At 34.4% G+C, this 23,660-nt stretch overlaps 1 protein-coding gene across 2 annotated transcripts in view; it reads right to left on the bottom strand.

Annotated features, from left to right (window-relative positions):
* Nucleotides 1-23,660, bottom strand: part of osp (myosin phosphatase Rho interacting protein outspread) — a 271,454-nt gene that overhangs the window by 56,100 nt on the left and 191,694 nt on the right. For both annotated transcript variants that reach the window (XM_076113864.1, XM_076113865.1), the window contains exon 3: nucleotides 11,044-11,109. In XM_076113864.1, the coding sequence (XP_075969979.1) occupies nucleotides 11,044-11,109 (66 nt within the window). The remainder of the gene's footprint in view (nucleotides 1-11,043; nucleotides 11,110-23,660) is intronic.

Below are 23,660 nucleotides of genomic sequence, written 5' to 3'. Positions count from 1 at the left end.
GAGTAACAGTGAAAAATGTTACAAAAACGGGGAAAATTATGATTATCTTAAATGACGCAAGCGAAGTTGCGCGGGTCAGCTAGTTTAGTAATAATTTACACTTAAATAGTTAGCTATTCACTTTTATTCGCTGTTAAAAAAGCGTGTTTATTGATTTAATTCAGACTTGACATTATTCACTGATTTCAGGAGATAAAGGATTGTTAAAAACCACAAGACTATATTATCTTATAATACTTTCGTAGAAAGAAAATCATTGGTGTAACAACAGCTCTGTATCTAGAATGCATAAGTAACAGCCCTATACAAAATAACGAGACCGGCGAGCCAACGATTCAATCTTATGAACGAATGAATGAGTTATATTTCGAAATGTTCGAATCAACTCTTGCGCAACTTTCAATATTGAGTTCCGAAACCAATTCTACGTTTACCTGCGGATACATTAAATTTGAAATAAAAATTAATTTAACCCATTACTCTTGCACTGTTGGTCACGAGACCCTTCCCGGTATGAGGGAGTGGTTAGACCTTGAGTCCACCACGCTAGCTAAATACAGGGACATTATAAACCTTTAAGAACTGTTTCAAATACTTATTAGGCACGCAATTCTTGCCAAAAATGTAATACATACATAGGTCCATACATAAAATCACGCCTTGTTTTCATAGGGGTAGGCATAGACCAAAGAATTAAGTATTATTTTAATTTAAATAAGTATTTCTAATACACTCATAACTTCGGAAACGAAAAGTCATTAGTGTATCACGTTAGATTCGAACTTTTTACCCTATAGTACTTGGATAGAATGCGAAAGCTTACACCACTAGTCTATCACTGCGTAAAAAGATAACTTCTTAGATAATACTCATTCAATTCACTGCACAGATAACATAATTATTTTTAATCTGTGCGTTTTTTCCCGCGCGTGGGAGTTACGCGCCATTGTTATGTCACTAGTGTCAATAATTATAATGGTTTCACTTTCGATAAGACACTATAAGAAATGGGTTATTGGATTACGTTGAGCTTAACGATTGAGATGTAAGATTGAGAGAAATGATAAGTTTATTTTGTTACAGTTGTATTTAATAGGGAATGATAACTATGTTTGGTGAACTCGGTTTTTTTTATAAACTTTGAAAGGCAATGCTTTCTGTACACTTCATTGGTAACTTACAACTTTGGACATTACAGAATGGGTCAGATATACACACGGTATCACAATTTAATTTTTTTCTGAGTCTGATTTACTTTAAAAAAAAATATTAAAAAACTTGATCCATATTTTTAAACGGAGATTCATACATCAATTCACACTTTAGTAATCAAATATTTTATAATATCCCTTAAACGACTTCTACGTTTATCCAGCATAAACACCAAACCATTTTCCATAATTTCGCAACCAAATTACCCATACAACATAATAAAGACGAAGCAAGCAACGCCGCCAGCGGCAACTAGTTACAAATAACATTTTGAACAGAACGAGGCGTGTTAATCCACGTAACGAAGACAATCGCCAGGTGTGGACTGAGCCGAAAGGTTACAGGTTGTGTACCGTAATTGTTTTCTGAAAGCCTTAACAACTTTATTAAAACTATGAAGTAACCAGTGAGTATCGGATTTAATATAAAATTTTCATTTTTAATAAAAAAGCCAACTCCCGGACTAAGAATTGCTCTTATGTCGTGGGGACTTTTACAAACATACAAACAGCAGACACAAAGTACAACCAGTCCCGAAACAATTATTTGTGGATCGGGCAAATAAGTGTCCCGAGTGGGAATCGAGTACACGACCTCCCGAATGGTACAGGCGTGGTGATTTAAACCTCTGCGCCACGGAGGCAGTCATTGCCTTGGTTGATGTAATTTTAAAGAAGGATTTACACGGGTCAATTTTAAAAGTGCAACTAGTCGCTTCGCATTTTTAGTCGCTTGCCACCGAGCCGAATTGCTATTTAGATAGTCGGTAGTTCGACTTAGGTCACCTGGGTAAACTCGACATAAAATTCTTGATAATTTTACTAGAATAAAGCAACAAACCCCTTAGTTTCTGTATCCAAATAAGTACCAATTGAATTATTCCTTCATTCCTACTAATAGTGTCAATGCGAAACATTAAATATGTGTTATAAAATTTGACACACAGATAGTTTATAACCTGAATGTACACATAAGATCTCAGACTTTCCATTCCGGGGAAATCTTTTCACGAAGACAAAGTCCGAGACAGAATCTATTAAATCATAAATCTTAAACAAAAAAGCAATAAAATCCATAAATCGTATTTTCCTATAAAACACGTGATAGTAAAGTGCAATAACTCAGTGGTTGCGCGGCCGGATGCGCTTGCGCAAGGCTCGCGTGTCGTTCTAATTACCGAGAACTTCCGCCGTGCTCTGCGACCAGTGCGCTTGAAGGATAAGTGTCGCAAACTGTGAAGGGAGGAAAGTGTATTACACTGAAGGTAGTGATTTGAAGCTTTTTGAAGGCAATATCATCAAAATTCTATTCCTCTTATTCATAAAAATATATGAAGTTATGAAAGGCTTATAAAGAGTTTTGTTTCTTTCACTCCTTAGCGAAATAAAAAAGAGAAAACATATTATAGTAGTGTTTCAACTAAAGTAGGTTTATAGTGTGTTTATGAATAAGAGGGTATGAATTTATTCAATTATAGCCTAAATTCTCTCCTTCCGGGCGTAAAGAGTGTCATTGTAATCCTTCCTAGTGTAAAAATAGAAGCTTGGATGCAATCAAAGATGGCTATAGCCAGCGATGGATGATGAAAGCGAGGGTGTAAAGCAGTATCAAGATGTACCCAAAATTGGTACCAGCATCAAATCAATAACTTGTTTGATAAAGAGGCTCGATGAAATAGAATTTTGTCAATTAAAATTAATCTACAGGATTATGGCCACGAAATATCAACAATGCGACTTTAAATGGCATACGGAAACTTAAAATATAGGCTAAACACATCATAAACAAATTCCTAAACGAAGTTATTTATTCACACGACTAATTAAAAACTTAGTGGAACGCGGCAATATTATGGTATGTAGGATAAAAGTCACGTTTGTAAGTCTATGTTGAAATTTTGACGTCTATTTTATACACTAACTTCTACCAGCTACTTCGCCTGCTTGTTAACATTTATAGCAGTAAAAAGTAGACTATGTGTTAGTTCAGGTTATGTACTAGTTTTGTGGCAGATTTCAGACAAAATACATTTAGTAGTTTTTGTGTAAAAGAGTAACAAATTAACTGATGATATCAAACTATCTTCTTAGAGTGACGATTTTTGATGAATTAAGTACACTGTGTTTGACTCCAGGACTTAAACTTTGTTCATTTTTAATTTCGAGGGGGTTCACCAGTATTTTAACTAGGTGTCCCCATGCTTCGGAGGAACGGAAAAGACGGTAACGACCTCCGGGCGGCTTGAACAAATTTTGACATTAGGTTGACCAGCAACCATATGATAAGAGGAAAATTAATTCCTCCAAAATTGATTCACCGCTTGAGCAGTGTAAGTGAAACAGACAGACAAACTTTCACACTTTATAACTAAGTATGGGTAAGTCTTGGAATGTTCGAAATCGCACAAATCAACGTGATTGCCGGCTCACACAGGGTTGCGCCACGCGGGCCGCAGTTCACCACGCAATCTATGCACCGGGTGATAGTTGCTGTACCTAATTGATGTACAATTTTATGTTGCAACACATTTTAGGTAATAACTTGTTAGAATGATGAATGGAACTGGTGAACCTTTTGAATCTATTTCTAGTCACTTAAATAATACAAAAACTATGCTATAAGCCCTAAGACTAAGGTTGCCAGATTCCGGGAAATTGCTGGTGCCACGAACGGAAACAGAGTTTTGGTCTCCGGTCCAAGACTTCATTAAGAAGTAAGTTGGATCTAGTAATTGTTCAACGCACCTCTCTTAAAATCGTATGTAAAAAATATACATATTTAGTTAAAACATCACGCTTATTATTTCTATATGTGTCTTTCATCACTTATAACTTCATCCCAGGTAAAAGGTATCGAGCCTATTGTTATATACCGGGCACGTTACCAAACTAACATACATCTACATTAACTACGTAAGCAATGGCACGTGCATTCCTACGCCTAGGGTGCAATAAATCTTATCTTCTACAACTCCCGATTTCACCAAAAATGGTGTTACAGAAGCATGCACACACGGAAGCGGCGCTGGCGCAGGTGAATCGCGGAGAATCGCGGCGTGGGTGCGGTGCGCATGCGCATCTTGCACAACGTACCTCAACGTGCCTCATCGTGGCTCAACGCGCCTCAACGCGGCCGCATTCCGTGCGCGGACGCCGACATCTACACACGCCATCACTGTGACCCGTTAACTAGCACACCTTACGTATAAATAGCGAAAGGATGAGTCCTTAGTACTTATAAAACTTACCACTAAAGACTTATTTATCTATACTAAACTCTTATTTCTGGATGAGCTAGAGGGCCGGAACCAACTGACAAAGATGCCAAACTTCGAGAAGAATGAAAGAGTTTGCCCAGCAACGGGATAACAACAGTAAACAGTGGCTACGGAAACAGTAATTGTTACTTTAATAAAACAACTTCCCGCAAGAAGACGCTTGTGTGGCGAGGACTTTCACAAACATAAAAACACTAAATACAATCGAACCAATGAATAGGAAATAGGAATAGAAGCTGTGACCCCTGCGTAAAAAAACTACAACATTGACCACAACCATTGAAATACGGACGTAATAATCAAAAAGGAACTTTTTACATTTAACTGAATAAAATCATTCACAATACTACAAAAACCGGACGGATACGAAAAATTAATTCCTTATCTAATCAAGCATCTAATTTATTTTAATACAACCACAAACATGACCTTATCCGAGTAAAAAATATAAACACAACTAAAAAACCGACGGCCATGTTTTATCTTTCATCTTGTAACAATGGAATGCATTAATTGCTCGACAATTACTAAAATGATTTGTAACCGATAATATCTGGTGGGTAGGGCGTGTAAATAATTGCTAAGAGTCTTTGTTAGCCATTCGGTAGACCCTACGGCGACGAAGTCTTTGCAAAAGTATTTTTGAATGAATTGAAAATCATTGAGGTAAACTTACTACCAACTGAATGAGACGGGACTACCGAAATGAGAGGATTTTGAATGAATAAAAGGGTAATGATGGAGCAAGCGGGCGATTAAATAAACAAGAGATACAGAACTATGATAAATAAATACCAAAACTACAGTTTTTGAGGACCACACCAATATTTTTCCATCCGGAAATCAAACACGCAATAACTCGCAATAATAAACGTGCAGCAACCTCTTTTACCAGTACTCTATGAACGCCTTTTACCTATGTTTGCAAAAATGTCTTTTAAAATTGTCACAATTACTTTCTTTCTATATACCATTACCGATACTGTAATTGTACAATTCTAGAAGAGCTTAAGAGCCTTTACGTCGCAAGATCTTACGTCATTCTTCCTCTAAAGAAGCACCTTATTAGCACTATATCCTTTGCTATTCAAAGCCTACCTGTACTAGTAGGTCGGTGTAGGTTTAGTTCAAATAGTTCATTAATATTGATGCTTTTGTTCTAACACCAACGTGCTCATATTGTTTAGGAGTTACACTGAATTATTGCTTTGTTATAAACAGTTCAGAAACCTTCGTGTCCTTGGAAGTGGAACATTCGAGTACTATAGAATACAGCTATTTGAAGATTGAACGTAAATTTTAGGAAATGGAGAAAATTGTAAGCATTTAGTTAAAAAATATATATCCGTTGTCGTTTTAAAATATGTTATTTAACTTATGTATACTTCTTAATAGTAGCTCGGAATTTGGTATAGTGCCCAGTAACATACTTATGTACATATTGTAGGCAGAGGTGTGTAAAAATACACCGCTTAACATTATCACTTCCACGTAATAGGGGGCGAGTCTTTTGGCATTTTCTAAGCATGTAACCAAACTCCGGGCTACTATTGAGAAATATTCTAATAAAAAAATGCCTGACGCGGATGTCAAACCCGAGACCTCGGGATTGGCAGACACTATTGGCCAGAATTCAGAGGTAGTTAAAAGTAAAATATATTTATTAACTAAATAAAAATAAATAAAGTATCTAATTCTGAATATCGTCGCTTAGGTAACAATACCGCGCAAGTTAAATTTGACATGTTTCCAGGAGAGATAAAAAACTGATTATTATCTTTGAAATACTTCTGACATGTGTACTGAATACATAAATAGGTAGATATTAAGTTCGTTCAAGATTGGACAATTAAAAAAAAAATCTAACATCATTCGATGCGCGCTGACAAAATCTATCCAATGAAGTATAAAACGTCATATGACCAATTTTCGACTTACGCGGTATTGTAACCTAAATATTTTACGTTTTGCTAAGTTCGTAAGACCTTTAGCCTTTTAGTATAAACTAAACGATGGCAATCAAAAGAAGCGCCATTATTTAGTGTCGTAATTCGCCATTATTGTGTCGCCATTATTTTTACAATCGAGACTAATTTAAAATTATATGTTTTATTTAATCATTGTAAAAAACCGTATAAATAAAAACAGAAGTAATTTTCTGGTTGTTGATAAGTTTTTAGTGGAATTAAACTATTCGACAGTATAAAAAAATATAAAAATAAATAATTTTAAACTGACTTGAATTGACTTCATATTTTAAATTGACTGCCTCATGCTCGTGGCACAATGGTTTAGGTTGGTATAAAATGGATGGATTTTTGTTATTATTACTCGATAATAATAATTATTATTTAAACACTAACATTAAGATCATGGTTAATTATGTACGTTTATATAAAAATAATAATATGCTTTTTGTTAGATGACTCGTTATACTTAGGAGGTATCGAAACATTCCCTGAAATATGACCATAATTGTTGAAGATATAAGAAAAAATATGGTAGTTCAGCCAATCTCCTAGTATGTAATATGGCAATATTGCAAACGGCCGGGTCACTCGGTCCACTCATGACAGACTTGTAAGGTTTAATCCAATAGCCCTGTAAGGCTTCAGGTGACGCAATTTCGATTTAGTCCGTGTTTTCGCGGGCAGTTTTTATAGCGAAGTTTGTAACATAAGAATATAAAAAATCACAAATTTCTAACACACTTAAAATACTCTCATAGCTATCTATTTAAGTCTACACCTAATCATCAGAAGGTTCCCATAGTTGAATAAGAAATAGTTTTTCAATGAAAACTCATTTTGAATATGCGTTTCTAATGAATCTCATCAATGGCTTATATGATGCAATGACTTATGATACTACTAATAGACAAACAAACCAGCTCAAACTTATCGAACAAGAAATCAATTGCAATTCTATCAATTAAACAAAAAAAATATATCGCACTCTCGGTGCAACACTGTCACTTATGCAAAAATGTAGTTTTTCAGGAGAAGCATTTTAAACTTTGACACCTCCCACAACAATAACTTTATGTGATAATGATAAGATGAATACATCAGCGAATACTTTTAACTTTACTTTTGCTTATATAATGATAATAGTAATACAGTAGTAGTGCTTTAAATCAATTACTACATAAGTAACTCATTTTTGCATTTTTTACAAAAGTGACATTATTGCACCGGGGGTGCGATATAAAAAGTAATCTATCAAAGCACGTCAATCTTTCAATCCATTTTTCCGATATCCTAGCAAGGTCCCGATAGAACAAGCGTTATCGTAGCATCGTGTACCGTTGGTCTGCCAGACTTATCGATAAATAGCCTCCACCATCCAGGAGACCACTACCCAAATTAATTAATAAATAAGCAAGGATCTTTTTACTGTTAGGAAAATGATTCATAGAATTTTGGAAAAAGATTACAATTTATGTTTTGTAACTTTCGTGCACTTTAATGTCAATAAAAATACTAGGATTGAATAATTTTGATCTTTAACGTATTCGATAAAATAAATAACAGTTAACAAGAAATTTTCAGATGTTTAGTTTATCATATTTAAGTTTTTCCAGATCGATTCGTATTTAGGTATATTGCTACCAACAGAACTGTAATTGGTGTCTTTTGCTTGTCATAGAACCTTTGGTATTAGTTCATGTTTTATTACTACACTACATCTTACAGTCACTGGACTCTCCATGCAAGTTTTCTGAAACATTTTATCGACCTCTTGCTTACCAGCACTACAGTAAAGATATCAATATTTAAGATACAAGTCCGATTGTAACAAATAACAAACAACACAGCTGTCGAAGTGTAACGCCTCTGCTCGACAGTTCGTCATGCATGCATATGCAACGATCATGAATGAATATGAGAGGTAATGAGAAATGCGGAACAGTCGCATGTGGGCAGCCAAGGAAGGTTAACATTTACATAGCACGGCTACAAGCTGAGTTATTTCGACTTGTACAGGTATGTGGATTGAAAATTGACAATGAGATAATGTAGTGTAAGCTAAGTGCCCGTATAAATATTTGAAGAACTATCAAATACTAAACAAACTAATTGTAATTTAATATAAGTAAAATCCTTGTAATTTGTATAAGTGTGTTACACTATTACATTACCCAATTCTTTGCTAAACCAGAACATTTTACCTAAATAGGGAAACGAACACAAGTACCCGTATTATGTAGCTACATACACAGTCTAGCTAAACGATTCGAACAGGTATTTGGTATACCTGTTCGAATCGTTTCGACTAAGCCACTACATTTTACCCAATCCGAGAATCGAACCCGAGGCTTCATCATCCGTAGTCACAAACACTGACACTGAAGTCGAGAAACAAACAGCACTTAATCGTTATCACTAAAGTATCAGACTCATTCACTAACACCATGAACCACAACATAAAGTCTATCTGTCACACAAACAAACAAGCTAGAATACTTAAAAGCCATTCATTTGATACTTTCCCCGCGTTAACAACTTCCCTTGGAGGTGAAGCGTCGCAAATCTTCGCCGAGTGATAACGAGTCACAACTAATACATTATTGTCAACGACTGGCCTGCTTACCTCGAATTACGATGTTATAGATGGGGTGACGATTTCTAATGTAACTAAGTCTTTTTTAGTCGATTTAGTCGACTATCTTCGATGGTATTGCCTTGGTTTAGCATTTAGTGGAAATTTGGAAACTAAGGCAAGCTTTAACAAGGATTTTTTTGGCAAGTTTTTTCAATTAACGATTTTAAACTCTCTCTACCTGTACACGTAATATTAGTCATATAATTTTAAAGAAATAATTTTGGATAAAAATGTTAGAAACGTAAAAATTAGACACATAATTAAGTTATCTGTTACAGAAAAAGCGGTACTTTCATGTAACTGATAATAATATTTGATTTTGCAGAGGGAGACTAATCCACCCAAGAAACGAACTTTCATGTGGCCACTATCAATTATTTGTAATGAATAGTTATCGTGCTCTTAACAACAAATTAAACGCTGTATATCTCGGATCTAACACTAAGCAACTAACAATCGTAATTCGCATCAGATAAATAAACTCTCAGTCTAACTAACACTGAAATATTTAACTTAAGACTCAACTAGACCGACGATTCAGTTGTTCTACATCCAGATTAGTTTATGGCTTGTTTAGACTCTAACACAAATTCCACCACGACTGTTGTAAGTATAAACAGCTCTACAGTTTTCTTGTTAACGCAACTGTCAACCGCAAAAATCACGGGTGAAGGACCCATTCGATGTCCATCGAATTTTAGAGTCGGGATTGAAAATTCCATATTAGGCAAGTTGTTTCATTTCAAGCAGAGAAAGCCATCCTAGTCTTCCTGTGTTCATTGTTCCTGGTAGGTTTACATTACGCGTCAAGTTTTTTGTCTCGCTCCCGCACCGCGCCCTCTATATACGGCGTGTATTAAAATTCATGCACTCACTTGAAATCGCAACGACGCCAATTATTATGAATATGTATGAGTGCCGGAGAAAAATGTGAAAGATTTGATACTGATAAAGCGAGGTGCCGATGAAACCGAGTCTCGTACTCACCGACCGGTTCGGCCATGTTTGTTTTTATAAAACGCTAATATTATACGCGAATGAAATTATTATTGACAAAAAACGAACATTCGGTGTCGGTACAATTATTGGCATTTATATTTTTTTTTATTGGTTTGTAAAAGTTTATGTATGTATAATTAATACAATTTAAACGAACGCGTGCTTGATTGGAAAACTACTCAACTTTTTGTGCTACATATATTTTATAATCTATTTATGACGGTGGAATAGAAGTGGGTAGTAAACATAAAGCAAAAACGATACAACATAATCTCCAATACAAAATGGAACCAAAATAACTTATCGGCTGGATCGTCTCGCCTTTCTAATAACAAGTCAATTATTGGTCGCGATGCCCTTCTCGGTTTCAATTCTGCCCTTTAAGGCTCGGAGCAGGTCTGAATTTGTTCGTGCGATAGATTAGTCGGTGCAAGAAGCGAGATGTTTGTAGTTATTCGATATAAAAGTACGCGGAAGCGACAGCGGGAACCTTTTTAGTCGTTTGGTAGAGAAAAAGTCGAATGGGACGATAACAAGCTCCACTACCTTATTTGATTGATGAAAGTTATTTTCGTTGTGGCAACACTGATTATGTTTACAGTAGAAAATACACTTGATTTGATTGGAATTTTTGCTAATTGGAAATGAAATGGATGTTTTTAAAATCGCCAAAAATAAATCCGAATTTGACTGATCAAATTGATCATAAGTCAAAAATATTATATTTTGATTGAAATTTCGAATTCAATCAAGTAAAGACCGATGTTATGGTCATCATATTTGCTGCTTTCAATCTTCAAAGCGGTAAATTGATTAGGCTTTTAAAAAAATTTACTAGCTTTTTTTAGAAAATAAAAAATATCAGTAAGTTCAACACTATCAAACAACAGTAAGCAATCAATGGTTGAATTTTCATGTGATTTATGGAGTTGTTCTGAAGGTGTACTTACGTGTTCGTCCAAGGAGTAGGTGAGCTCTCCATCGTCATACAGGACGAACCACCTCCGCTGCCATCTCTGAAACAAAAGAACAGACAGTTTAATATTTGCTTTATGTAGGGATCAAAAGTTGACAAGACTTTAGCTGATCTTGATATAAGAAGGTCAAATAAGGACCAGAAATTCTTGAACAATTCATATTCCGCTTTGATCTTTTCTGCCTTGAACGTTAATCATAGTTTTTTCTTTATAAAAGTAGCCATATTCTCCGAATCCTTCCTCTTTCCTGTCCTGTATCTGTTCATACGTATTTTTATAGGCATCCAAAACGTCTAAGTCCATATTAAGTAATCAAAATAGTCTGTTTATGTTAAAGCTTAAAGTAAAAACGTTTTTAAATAATATTTCTCACAAGGTGGGTGTCGACCATCAAACATTGGCAACTAGTCAAAAAGTGCTATCAAAATTCAGTCCACGTAAGAATCTTGAAAGAAAAACTGTCATGCAATAAAACACAGGTGTTTAAACCTGAACGTGAAGGAAATATAAATTTATACTTTTTATTCTTTATGTAGGTCAGATTTCAAGATTCTTCCATACTGAGAGAAGTTCTCAGAATTATATTTATATGGATATAGGTTTGATACGCTCTCTAAATTGTTCTTCTGTTTAACTTAAACTTGAGGACATTGCTATAGTCCCGTATGCCAAAAGTAAACGTGTTGTGGTCTAAACTAGTACCCAATTTGTAGAACCTACAAATGGTAGTTTTAAGCCTGGTAGTGCTTTTTACGTTGTATTGTTAAGTTCATTTATAGTAATCAGGAGGCTTGCTTTTTTAAAAGTGTTCAGATTAGTAACTACCAGAGAAGAATACTAGTTTTTGAGAAATTAATAAAACTGAAGATTATTATTTTTTGTATTTCTAATTTCGAAAAATTTTAACTGATCTTGGATGACACATCAATAATTTTGGCGAGCGAACAGTCAAAAATGCACCCTATCCTTTAGATTTTAGAACACAAATTCAAATAGCAACAATAATTACACTAGATCTAATATGTTTAACAATTAATGCTACTCCAATTAATCTACTTGGTCGGCTAACTATCTGTTATCTAATACTGAGGTGTCACATTACTGGGGTGATTATGTGACGGTGTTGCATGTCGCGACTGGTTTGTTTGTAAATATTCGCTTTTTTTGATATTATGTTATGGATTGCTTAGTCATATAGAAAATGGAGAATTTTAATTGATGATTGTGTGAGTTGGATTTAATTAAGTTTATTTTCGGGAATTGTGGTAAAAATTGATAAATCCACCATTGGTCGATTTAAACACAGTTCTATTTCTGGCAGAAATTAAGTAAACTACGAAATAGTGATTCAAGTTGGAAAAAATATGATGGACATGCACGAGACATAATTATTTCAAGTCTGAAAAAATATGTTAAGTATCATGAATGTGTAAAATTTAGTCTAACACAGGATTCATCCTATTATTTCCGAAAATTTAGTTTTTTAGAATGCCCCAATCCACTTTCGCTTTACATAAGTGCTAGGCCTGAACTTTAAATGACATAAAATGTCGTTGTGTATCTGTAGGTATATCGGGATAATTAGGACAGGCCCGAAACATGACCGATGGCAGATAAGTGTGTACGTGACAACTGGCACGATTTGTACACACCTGATAATTGGCTAGTTTACCCTATAGGGCTAGATTTACGAGCTGTACGGTGTTAGTTTTTGTAGTTGAGATGCAAATCTAGCAGAAAAGGTCTAAAATAAAATAATTTCAAGACAATAATTTCAAGTGAACTTTAATAGACAAATAGTTCGGTTAAGTTAGATTATTCCTTTTAGGTATATTATGAAGAAAATTAAATACACATATACAGAAAATGACGCCTTTGGAACATGGGACTCATGGGGGTAAGCGAAGATCAATGAACACCACTTGCTACGATTCCTCAGACTTATTTTTGTTAATTAAATGTAATATTATGATCTTACGGTCTTGAAAATGAACGTCGCGTAAGCTCCAACTAATTTGTCTTATTTACTGACTGATCATTTTTCAATTTAAAATTCACGTAGTTAGAACTGCATTTTAGATTGATCAGAAAATTATTGTAAACAATGGTTAACTTGCGAATTTTCAGCTAACAAAACGTCATACACTTTTCAACCCACCCACACACATCCTAGATTACGTGATTATACTAATGAAGTCACAATGGACGTCAAATAGTACTGATTTGTATGTTTCCTTGACATACAGAGAGATCAGTCACTCAGCCTTGTATACAGGTTCATAAACAACGTTAAAATCTAGCCAGTGTTACTAGATGTAACAATGAAATAACTGACATACTTCGATGGGGTTACCATTGTTAAAATTATATTTCCACTGGCAGCTATATTATGGCTTAAAATAAACATACATACACGACATCATGCCTGTTTTATCTAAAGATGTAAGCAGATGTGTATGTGTTACTGTAAAAGCCCGGACTGTGGTAAATCCTAAGATTTTCCGGCATAACCTAAGATTTACCAACTCTCAATGGTAAAAGTCCGAACAATTCTTTTATTTCGGACTTTTACCCCTGTTCACTTGGTAAATCTTAGGATATACCTCAAGGGCAGGTAAATGTAGCTAATATAAAATAATTTAATAGTTATAAAGAAGGAGTTTTCGGCAAACCGACATGGGTAGGTTAGGTTATTTTTTTTTTAACCACCCAGAAGGAGGAGCACCGCGAAGCGGGGCTCCGGCGACATTTTCAAACTCTCATTATAACTATGTTACGGCATATAATTATATTCCTAGCAATATCATTATATTACGGCTCAAACACATTATAATATGACTTTATCAACTTTTACTGTGTCATTATGTAAATCCTAAGATTTGCCAATTAAATGGTGGTAAAAGTTCGAAATAAAAGAACGTTTGGACTTTTACCATTGAGAGTTGGTAAATCTTAGGTTTTACCGGAAAATCTTAGGATTTACCACAGTTCGGGCTTTTACAGTAACATATGCAATACACTCACTTTTCGCCGAAATGTTAGTTCCATAGGGGGGGCGAGTCTATTGCCATGTACCGGGCATGCCACTAGACTCCGGGCTACTATTGAAAAATTTAATATAATTTAGGAATTGAATCCTGGACTCGTGGTTAAGTTAGTAAATAAATAATGATAAACGTTCCAATTTTCAATGGCCGTTTCGTTTGTCAGCCTAAAATCCGTCATCGCCGGTTTGATGACAAATTACTTTGTAAGTAATTCCTAAATGTAATGATCATTTTCCTGATGGCCGGCACGCTTCATCGAGCTATAATAATAGTATTTTAAATATTTTGATGGATACGTAATGAGACTTATCGACGTTTAACCGAAAATACAATTACAAAGCCCAAAAAAAATACTGGTCTATAATACTAGTTTTTGGAATCAAAAACCAATTTAAAACGCACGTAACATTTAAGCCTGGTAACCCCAATGGCGGCCATTACAGCAATAAGTCTGTATGTCAGCGTTTGCATAATGAAACAAATCATACGTTCATTACTTAGATTGTAAGATTGTATTAGTGATGTTTGTTATGCTTTACGTAGGAGTTTATTAATACGTACATAAGTAACACCCTGTGTACCTTGAGCTATTGTTTTAGGAATATAAATTAACTAGCTTATTAACTAACAATTATAGTTTATTTTGCCAGGATTATAAATTTTCCGCCTTGTTTTCGTGAAATTTTATGATTATGCTAGTTTGAAAGTGTATGTCGGTACATAGTTCTCTAATATGCTCTTCTAAGGCGTAGTGTGTGTATTAAAAACCAATGAAAAAAGGAATGTAATTGTGATGAGAAATCGCAATCCAAAACTAAGGTTTTGAGATACTTAATGCAAAAATAAAAGCAATAAATTCATAGTAGAATTTGAAATCACAATAACAAATACAATAGCTATACAAAGATAGACTAGGACCCTAAAAAACTATCTAAAAGGCACAACAACAAAGCTGTCACTTTGACAGCTGTCAAAAAATTGGCGGGAACAACGTTTCGTTGTTGCTATTAAATTGTAATGTAATATAATAACAGTGATTTTGCTCAAAGGCGTGGAATCACATTGACCTGGTATAATCTCAATATCAGTTATGGATCAGAAACGCTCATTATTCGCAATAGTAAGTATGCGGCAAGTGTCACTGGAAAGCGGCCGCGGTCTACTGAGGGATAAATAGGGCTTGTTACAATGAGACCGTTGAGCTATGATAATGTAGTAATGTTTATGTTGTTTTTATTTACATCTTGATTATCATAGTTTTACAATTAAGGGTTGATTATTAGAGGTCATTTTGACCTGGTTCATACATTAAGTATTTGGCAAAATTATGCATCGTATTAAGTTATCTGACGATGGAAAATAAAATGAACCTTACGTAAAATGTAAGCAGTGAGGCTTATCTGTAAAGTTATTTTATCGATGTTTGAAAAGTCCCTATCAAGAGATTTTGATCACGAGATTCTTTAAGCTGCAGAATCAAGAAAAGAACTTATTTTATTGGTTGTCTTCGAGTAATTATCATGCTTGACACTTTTTTATAAGTCTTATTAACTATTGGCCACTATGGGCATTAATTAAATGTGACTAATGGGAACTATGTTGTGAATTCGTTGCTACTATACTTTCTTCACAAATATAAGTTCGATTCCTAAAATAAAATTGTTAAATTGACCAGCACCTTAGTGGCCATTCCTCTTGCTTCTACCTCAATGTATCACAGAGGACAATCGTCAACAATCGCCCGTTCTACCCTACGGGGAAAGTCGGTCGGCCAGCTAATGGCACTGGGCTGGGCTGATACAAGCCGATAAGATAGTCATTATCTAGCGGCCGTATACTCGAGGTGTTAACATTAAGCGACCACTATTGGGACAGGGGGCTTACGGTCCAAATGCTAAGAGAAAATTTATTGGTAATTTTTTATGGGGCAACATTTTCGGAAATTTTTAAAATATCACTGGATATTTTCAAGATATCGATCAAAGAATTGATTTGTATCTGATCGAGAATTTTGCTAAATGATCAAAAGCAATTTTGATATAGAATAAGCATTGATACATTCCTTGGCGCATAGTAAATAAAACACAAAATGTCGGCGTGATTACACCTGCATTCAAACAGTAATAAATCGTACCCATCGAGAATTCAGATCGCCGTACGTCATCATTAATTATTTATCAATAACAACCCCGCAAATACCTTTCTATCGAATGCCGTATTCAAATCGAATACTTTGAACGCACGTGCGAGATATCAACCAATCGGATCGTTTCGCGCCGCGTCGAAGTGCGATCAGAACATACGATTACACTATCAAAATCGTCCTAATGAAGCATTCAACATTACTGGCTGAACATATTAAGCCGTTTCCGCCGGTCGCTTTGATTAGTTTTTTGACTTGCAACATCGTTCAATTAGAGGGAGTGATTTGGTATATTTTGTGCACATACTTAATCATATTGGGGCATCTCAAAGGATGAGTTTTATTATTTTTTGAGTTTTTTTTATTTTTTGCAAATACAGCAAGGATTTATATTAGAGACATTCCAGTGCTTTCAATGTCCATCAAAAGATCTCATGATTGTTTAGATAAAGGAATAAAAAATTGATTTAACATCAAAAAATATGGCGTCTAAAATGTAAAGCGCGCGAAAGCGCTTGAGCCCACCATAGGCAAAGGAATTTCAATTCAGTCTTTGTTTGCAAAAAGCTTATCTACACGAGAACATGGAACAAAATGCAAATTCAAAGTGAAAGTGTATTGCTATGTTCTTATGCGTATTAAAATAATTATCTTGCTATTACAAAGAGGTCGCATATACGTTGGGAGCGATAGCAAGAAAGCTATACATGTGATAATTCCAACGTTCCATTGTGAAAAGATTGTGAATATTTTTTCACATGAGTACAATCGATTGTTTTTCTAGTTATTAATTGTAAAAGTGAAACTTTTGAACACGATGTTAACAAGATATTGCGTGCTGATGGAGTAATTAATATCGCTTTGAATTACGTTATCGTATTGTAAGATCGTTGGAAAATAAGAGAAAACAATTAAATACAGTTACTTTCAAATCGACGTTTTTTCTATTTGAAATGAAGCACGTAGAATTTTGTTGCTATCCGTCTACTATGCGGGGAGTCGACGAATTTCCGATTTGTTTCATCGTAATAGTTGCCTAAAACATCGATACTAGTGCTGTTACATAACCGTTTACGTGAGATATTAGAGTAATATCCGCGTGCCTTACTGCTATGTAATCGATACTAAATCGCCTAATACAAATCGATTGTATTCTTAATACAAATATTTTTTATAGTATGGTCCAACAACCGTGTGACTGCGTACTCAATGTCTAATTCGCCTAATTCTGTCTGATTGATTGATTTCAAAATATTTAAAAGTTTCGTTAATTGAATTGTAGACGGTTAAAAATGTTATATAATAAAGTGTTGTAAAGTTTCAACACGGAAATAGGTTTTAGTGTTGCAGGCCTATTAACACAGTTGCCGACAAAAATGGTGGATGGAAATGGCTCCTATTACTGACTACCATAACCATCATCGTTATCTACAATTATTTTATCTGTGTCAAGTCTTTAACACAACATGTTCAAGAATTTGCATCCCTATGAGAATCGTTTGCAATGAAACATAATGTCTTCATAGGAGTGGTCTAAATGCAATGCAAACTTGACCTTTGCCTATGTGAACGTCTCTTGCATAATCCTAATCATTCATATGTAGCCAAATTACAGACTAAAAGCCTCAAGGATACCGCCTACGGATTGACATGACCTATGACTCGCCAAAAAACCTCCGCCTATTAATAAAATATTGTTTTCGATAGCGATTTTTTTTCGATTGTTCGATTATCGATATAAATATCAGGTGTTCTTAGCAGTGGGGTGTCCTAATGTGTGATTGTTATCGAATTTGACCATTATTTATTACGTAATCGTTCAGTCAAGTGATAATTCGACTAGCGTAGTCGATTAATGTGCGAGGGATCGATGTATCGACGCGGCGATTTGTCATAGAGCTCGTATCGGTTGTACGCATGCCGAGATTGTATCACGTGTACCTGTTTACTGCGAGAGTGGTCGATGTCTTGTTCATAAGTGGAATAGACGAGTTATTTCTAAAATGGTTTGCAAGGAATTTCTGTATTCAGATTTTATAAGGGCAATGGCAAACTATTATAGCTTAGCAAGCTATTTCGCTACTTAACTTTTAGTGGCAACCAATATTAAGCCCGCTAACAGGCGCTTACCTATCTAGATTAAAATCACAGATAACAAGGTAACCAAAATATGCTAACCATTGTCTCCAGATATATTATTGCAAACGGCCGTTGGTAGCCAAAAAAACATAATATCGGAACGAACCGATATCGTGTCATAAGAATAAGAAAAACGTAAAAGTACAAGCTAAGACAGTGCACGTCAAAAGCATCATTATTTCCGTGTCGTATATTTAATTACCTGTTAGTAAAACACGTTATGATCAAAGAAACCGTCTTTACACAATCACTTTTACCATGTGTGTTGTGTGTGACATGAAACACGCAAAGTGCCACATCCGTCAGATTTAATTAGCGTTTCATTGTAGTTACCGATACCGATGTATCGATGTATCGATGTAATGTTCTCGATTGTTCGCCTCGGTTATTGTTTTAGTCGATTATTGTTGTAACTTTCTGATGTTTGAAAATTATGTGAGGAACGATTACGTTTTAGGTAATCAATGGCGAATTACGTCACTTACTAAAAATTAAGGAATTATATTTATAGTTTTCGTTAAAGTTCCCGGAATTAGATTTGTAATTTCTAAATCCAATTTTTATACACACTCTCAAATTGTTTTATTATATTTAAAAAAAGCTTTTTTTATTCCCGGGGTACAAAATATACATATCACTCGATCAAAGTTTATCAAAATTACTTTAGAACCGTTTTGAACAACAACACATACATACATACATACATACATACGAGATCTTTCGCATTTTTATATTGTTAGACTTAGATAACACATACTAAAAATATTCCCACAATCCATACCAGCATAAATTCCAAATAATAGACGTCTACGAATTCGGCCACAAATAAACTATGAAATAATTTAGTATAGCAAATCGGTACATTTATTAAACACATAACGGCACTGTCAAACTGAACCGTAGATATGTGTTATAATTAACTGAATGCCTTGCTTTTTTGTTTGTATGTATGTATCTATTTACTTCTAGTTGTTTTTTAAATAGTAAAGAATCACGTCAAAGTTTGAGGAAAATGAAACTTTTCATTACGTACTGGACAGGACTAGTTTAAGCAAATTTTGATTTCTGATTTATTGTTTAGAATGGGCAAAATTTATAAGGCTTGTTATTAATAGCTTAATTTGATATCAAATTTAAATTTAAAATAGTTACTACAGCTATGGATTGATATCTACCATTCGTTATCCTAAACTTACTGGCTGCTGTAATAACATAAACAATTAGAAGTGTCTTGTGTAGGTCTAAGTTTCGGCAAAGCAGGGTTAAAGGGAAGATTTTAACTTTGGACCAAAGCAAAATAAGCTAAAAAACGTAAAAAGCCTTCAGTTCTGTCCAAATTAGCCCCCTTAAGGGGAATAAAACGTGTTTATAACACACACATGTAATCATTAGTCAGTAATACACCACTTAGCTGTTTAAAGTGAATTCCGATGGCAGTCCAAATTACACGACAACCACTTTGTCGCCCAAATGTGAGACATTAAACTCTTATTATACGATTTCGGGAATCTTAATAATTGTATACACACATGAAATAACAACCACAGTACATTCTGAACCTTATTTTAACAAGCTACAGTTTAATTTTCAGTGGATTACTTTTGGAAGTAAGTTTTTCATATTTTGAGCTTTATTTTTGGTAAGTTTAGGTTCGTTTTTGTGTGTTCAGTGTTGTAAGGAAAGTACAGACGTGTGTGGTACAAATGTAAATGAGTAAAAAATACGTTTTTGCACTGGAAATATCGTTTATGGGTCATTTTATGAAGTATTAAAATATATCACGCCGAATATTGCATAAAATTACAATGTAGACTTGTGATTCTTTATAGTTAACGTTAAGGTAATAAAAATCTGGTTTAATTGAACTTTTTTGAGGTTACTTTATGTGATACGAAAAGCACCTTGGAGTTACTGAAGTCATAAGCTCTATGGTTCACTAATATTCTTATGCTCACTTTAAATGTATCCAAAATTCCCAGAACTACCTCAAGCATTTTAGCATAGGAGTTTCATGATCAACAATTGTCTACCCTTAGCTGCTCGAAAGATTATTTTATCTGCATACAATACATATTCATTCGTGTAAATATATTCAATCAAGTAAATACATACCTATCTACCTACTTATATAGGTTACTACATGCTAGCTCACTAGTAAATCCTCCAAATAAAAGTACTCCCGCAAATCCCACTAAGTACATGTCACAACTCATTTTAATTGGCCGGAGTCATTGCCCTCAGTAAAATTCGGACATACCATAGACAACATAGTTCATCGTTCACGAAGCCGGCTTTCGACACACGTGTAATTGCTCGCCAGTTTTTTTAATTACAACACACTTTGTAAACGCACCACACACGATATTTTTTAAACGTCGATCTTTTACCTGACACAAGATTATCAACCTTAAATTCTTAAATATAAAGTTCAAATTTGCTTGATTGTATGTAATGTAGATGTTATCGTTGTGTTTCTATTGCATGTATGTATGTTTGTATGTGTGTTTATCTGTCGGTTGATCGTCAGTGTCATTCTAAGGGAGTTCAAAATGAGTTCAAACGTGATCTGTGAGTACTAATTGTTATGTAAGTTATAGTTGTATTGTAAGTTTAGTTGAACTAAGCATTTAATACACTATATATGGTTTAATATGGTTTCGCGTACATATTGATTCCAATTGGGTATGCGAGGTCTTTGCATTTGATCCCCTCGCTGAAAATTAATGAAAGTTCAAAGTTTTTTTATAAAAATCAGTATTTAGCATTTTTGCGTGAATACCTAAAATGGTTTCTGCTCTTGTCTTATAAAATGACACAATATAGTTAGTTAATTTTTTGATACGAAAAGCGTTGTTTAATCACAAATATTAAGATACTTATTAACGCATATTCAATATAAGGTTTTTGACTACAAACCGACTAATGATAACTACATAATCCACACTATTATGAGTTCACAAGTAAAACCAGACTAGCAAAAAACTCTACAACCTATTAAAGGAATACAAAGCTTCAATATTGGTCACAGTTAATACATAACTCTCTTGAATTTACACAATTCGTTACACAATACATTATGTATTTATTTATAGTGCACGAAAACAATGTTCTGCGGTTTAAGAACATCTATCAGGGCTGAAGCACTTCGGCTAAGAAATAAATAGCATTGTAAGATATATGACGAAATGGGATGATTGCTATTATAGCGTAGCATCGAGTATCGCGGGTTTGATTTCCGAAAAAGTCACCTTGGTAACGGTGAAGGAACACATCGTGATAAAAGCTTGCATGAATAAACATTGTTTAACAAATTTCTTAAGGGCATGCAAGTCCAAAACCCGCAATTGGCCAGCGTAGTGGACTCAAGGCCACACCTTTTGAGAAAAGACCCTTGCCTAGTAGTAAGACAGTAATGGCTAAAAGAAAGAAATTTGTGATGAAATCTTGCATGCCTAAACATTGTTTAACACATTTCTTAAGGGCATGCAAAGTCTCAAACCCGCAATTGGCCCGCGTGGTGGACTCAAAGCCTAACCTTCTCCCCTTTAGAAAGGGGACCCTAGCAGTGGGACAGTAATGGCCGAAAAGAAAAAGGAAATAAAAAATTTGAAACTTTTGGAAAATTTACATATCCATTTCCAGTTTGCCAACCCTATTAAACCTATATATTTCGTTGAAGGAGCATGTGAAACGTTCCCATCGTTCTGTAGATGTGACGCAACACACAACACAAATGTCACAGCGACTACGCACGTGCGGGTGATTGATTGAACGTTCGGCTGTTTTTGGCAATGTTACATGACTCGTATTGTTTTACCATTGGTTCAAGTGAAAAGTTTTTATGGGTAGTTCTAGCCTTTGAGGTTTTTAAGGCTGTTCATCGCTTCTGAAGCAAATCTGATACCTTTTTGACAATTGAAATACTACGAGAATTCTGACTTCTTATATTTTTGCAAAATCGATAAGCTTTTTAATTGACTGACCATGACTTTTGTCCCATGTACACTATGTTACATATTAATTCACAGTAATTTTGCGACCACGGCCAGAATAACTGCACCGAAACGTCGGGCAACCCAAAGTTCAACATTTTGTACAAAAATCGATCAAGATATCTAAACCAAATGTTTTTCAACTACAATGAACCGCTGTAACAATTTTGATGAGTATGGAGAAATATTAAGAACCTAAAATTATACACTCATTTTTTTTTAAATCCCCAATCGATTGATTTTCAGGATGAAACTTTGAACATATACAGAGCCGCGGGGTCACTGAGTTCAAAATAAACCAGTAACTTAAATTGTAATACTGCTCATTGAAATACGAGTATGATTCAGTTCTTCATGACAGTAGTTAGATCATGTTCGTGTCTCACGACCCACACGGTGTTGCAACTTAATTATATTATTACTTAATAACTTATTACATTTGTTTTGTATTCAGTTAGTAACGTTATTGTAGGAAATATTGTTTAAAGTTAGTGCGAATCATTACAATTTTAAATGATTAATAACATATAGTGATTTTAAAACCTCAATCATATATTATTGAATTAGAACTGTATTGATACTAAACGAAAGGATTTATTTGTATTTAGATATAAATACATAATAGTAAGTTTTCAGTCGTATGTGAAAATTTCATGAAACATTTAGTCATTTCAGTCCCTAAACCTAAGGATTCTCTTCGTAATTCCGGAATGAGACCTTATAGGGGTATTTACAGTCCTGGTTTCGTTCATATAAAGCGTCTTCAGATAATAATAATTTCGCAAAATTAACATTTCAAACCCTAAAATGTCAGTACAAAAAACTAATAAATCAAAGCGAAGTGAAAAGTTTTTCAAAATAACACAATGATTTGCGCAACTTAAAACTAACAGTCCCTTGCAACACTTGATTGATTAAAAAGTTTACTCCCATTGTCTTTGTACAAAGGCCGCGAATAATTATGGGAATTATATCGACATTATAAATGTCAGTTGGAGGTGTTTCTGTCTATATTAATATTGTGAGTCTATTTGTCTGACTGTCTGTAACACTTTTAAGACTGCTAAATCAAATTTGATGAAATTTTTAATTGAGATAGTTAAAAACCTGGATTTAAACAAAGGTGATTTTATAAAAATATATTACTATAGCAGCTGTAATAAATGATAACAATAGACACTTAGAACTGGGGTTAACGTAACTCTTTCGGGAAATGAAAAAATAAAATCTATTATGCATTTACTTCTGAACCGATAAAGCAATTTTGAT

The sequence above is a fragment of the Anticarsia gemmatalis genome, chromosome 4 (genome assembly GCF_050436995.1).
Source record: "Anticarsia gemmatalis isolate Benzon Research Colony breed Stoneville strain chromosome 4, ilAntGemm2 primary, whole genome shotgun sequence".
Taxonomy (NCBI): Eukaryota; Metazoa; Arthropoda; class Insecta; order Lepidoptera; family Erebidae; genus Anticarsia; species Anticarsia gemmatalis.
The sequence above is the reverse complement of the archived record's forward strand: the minus strand, read 5'-3'. Positions and strand labels throughout refer to the sequence as shown.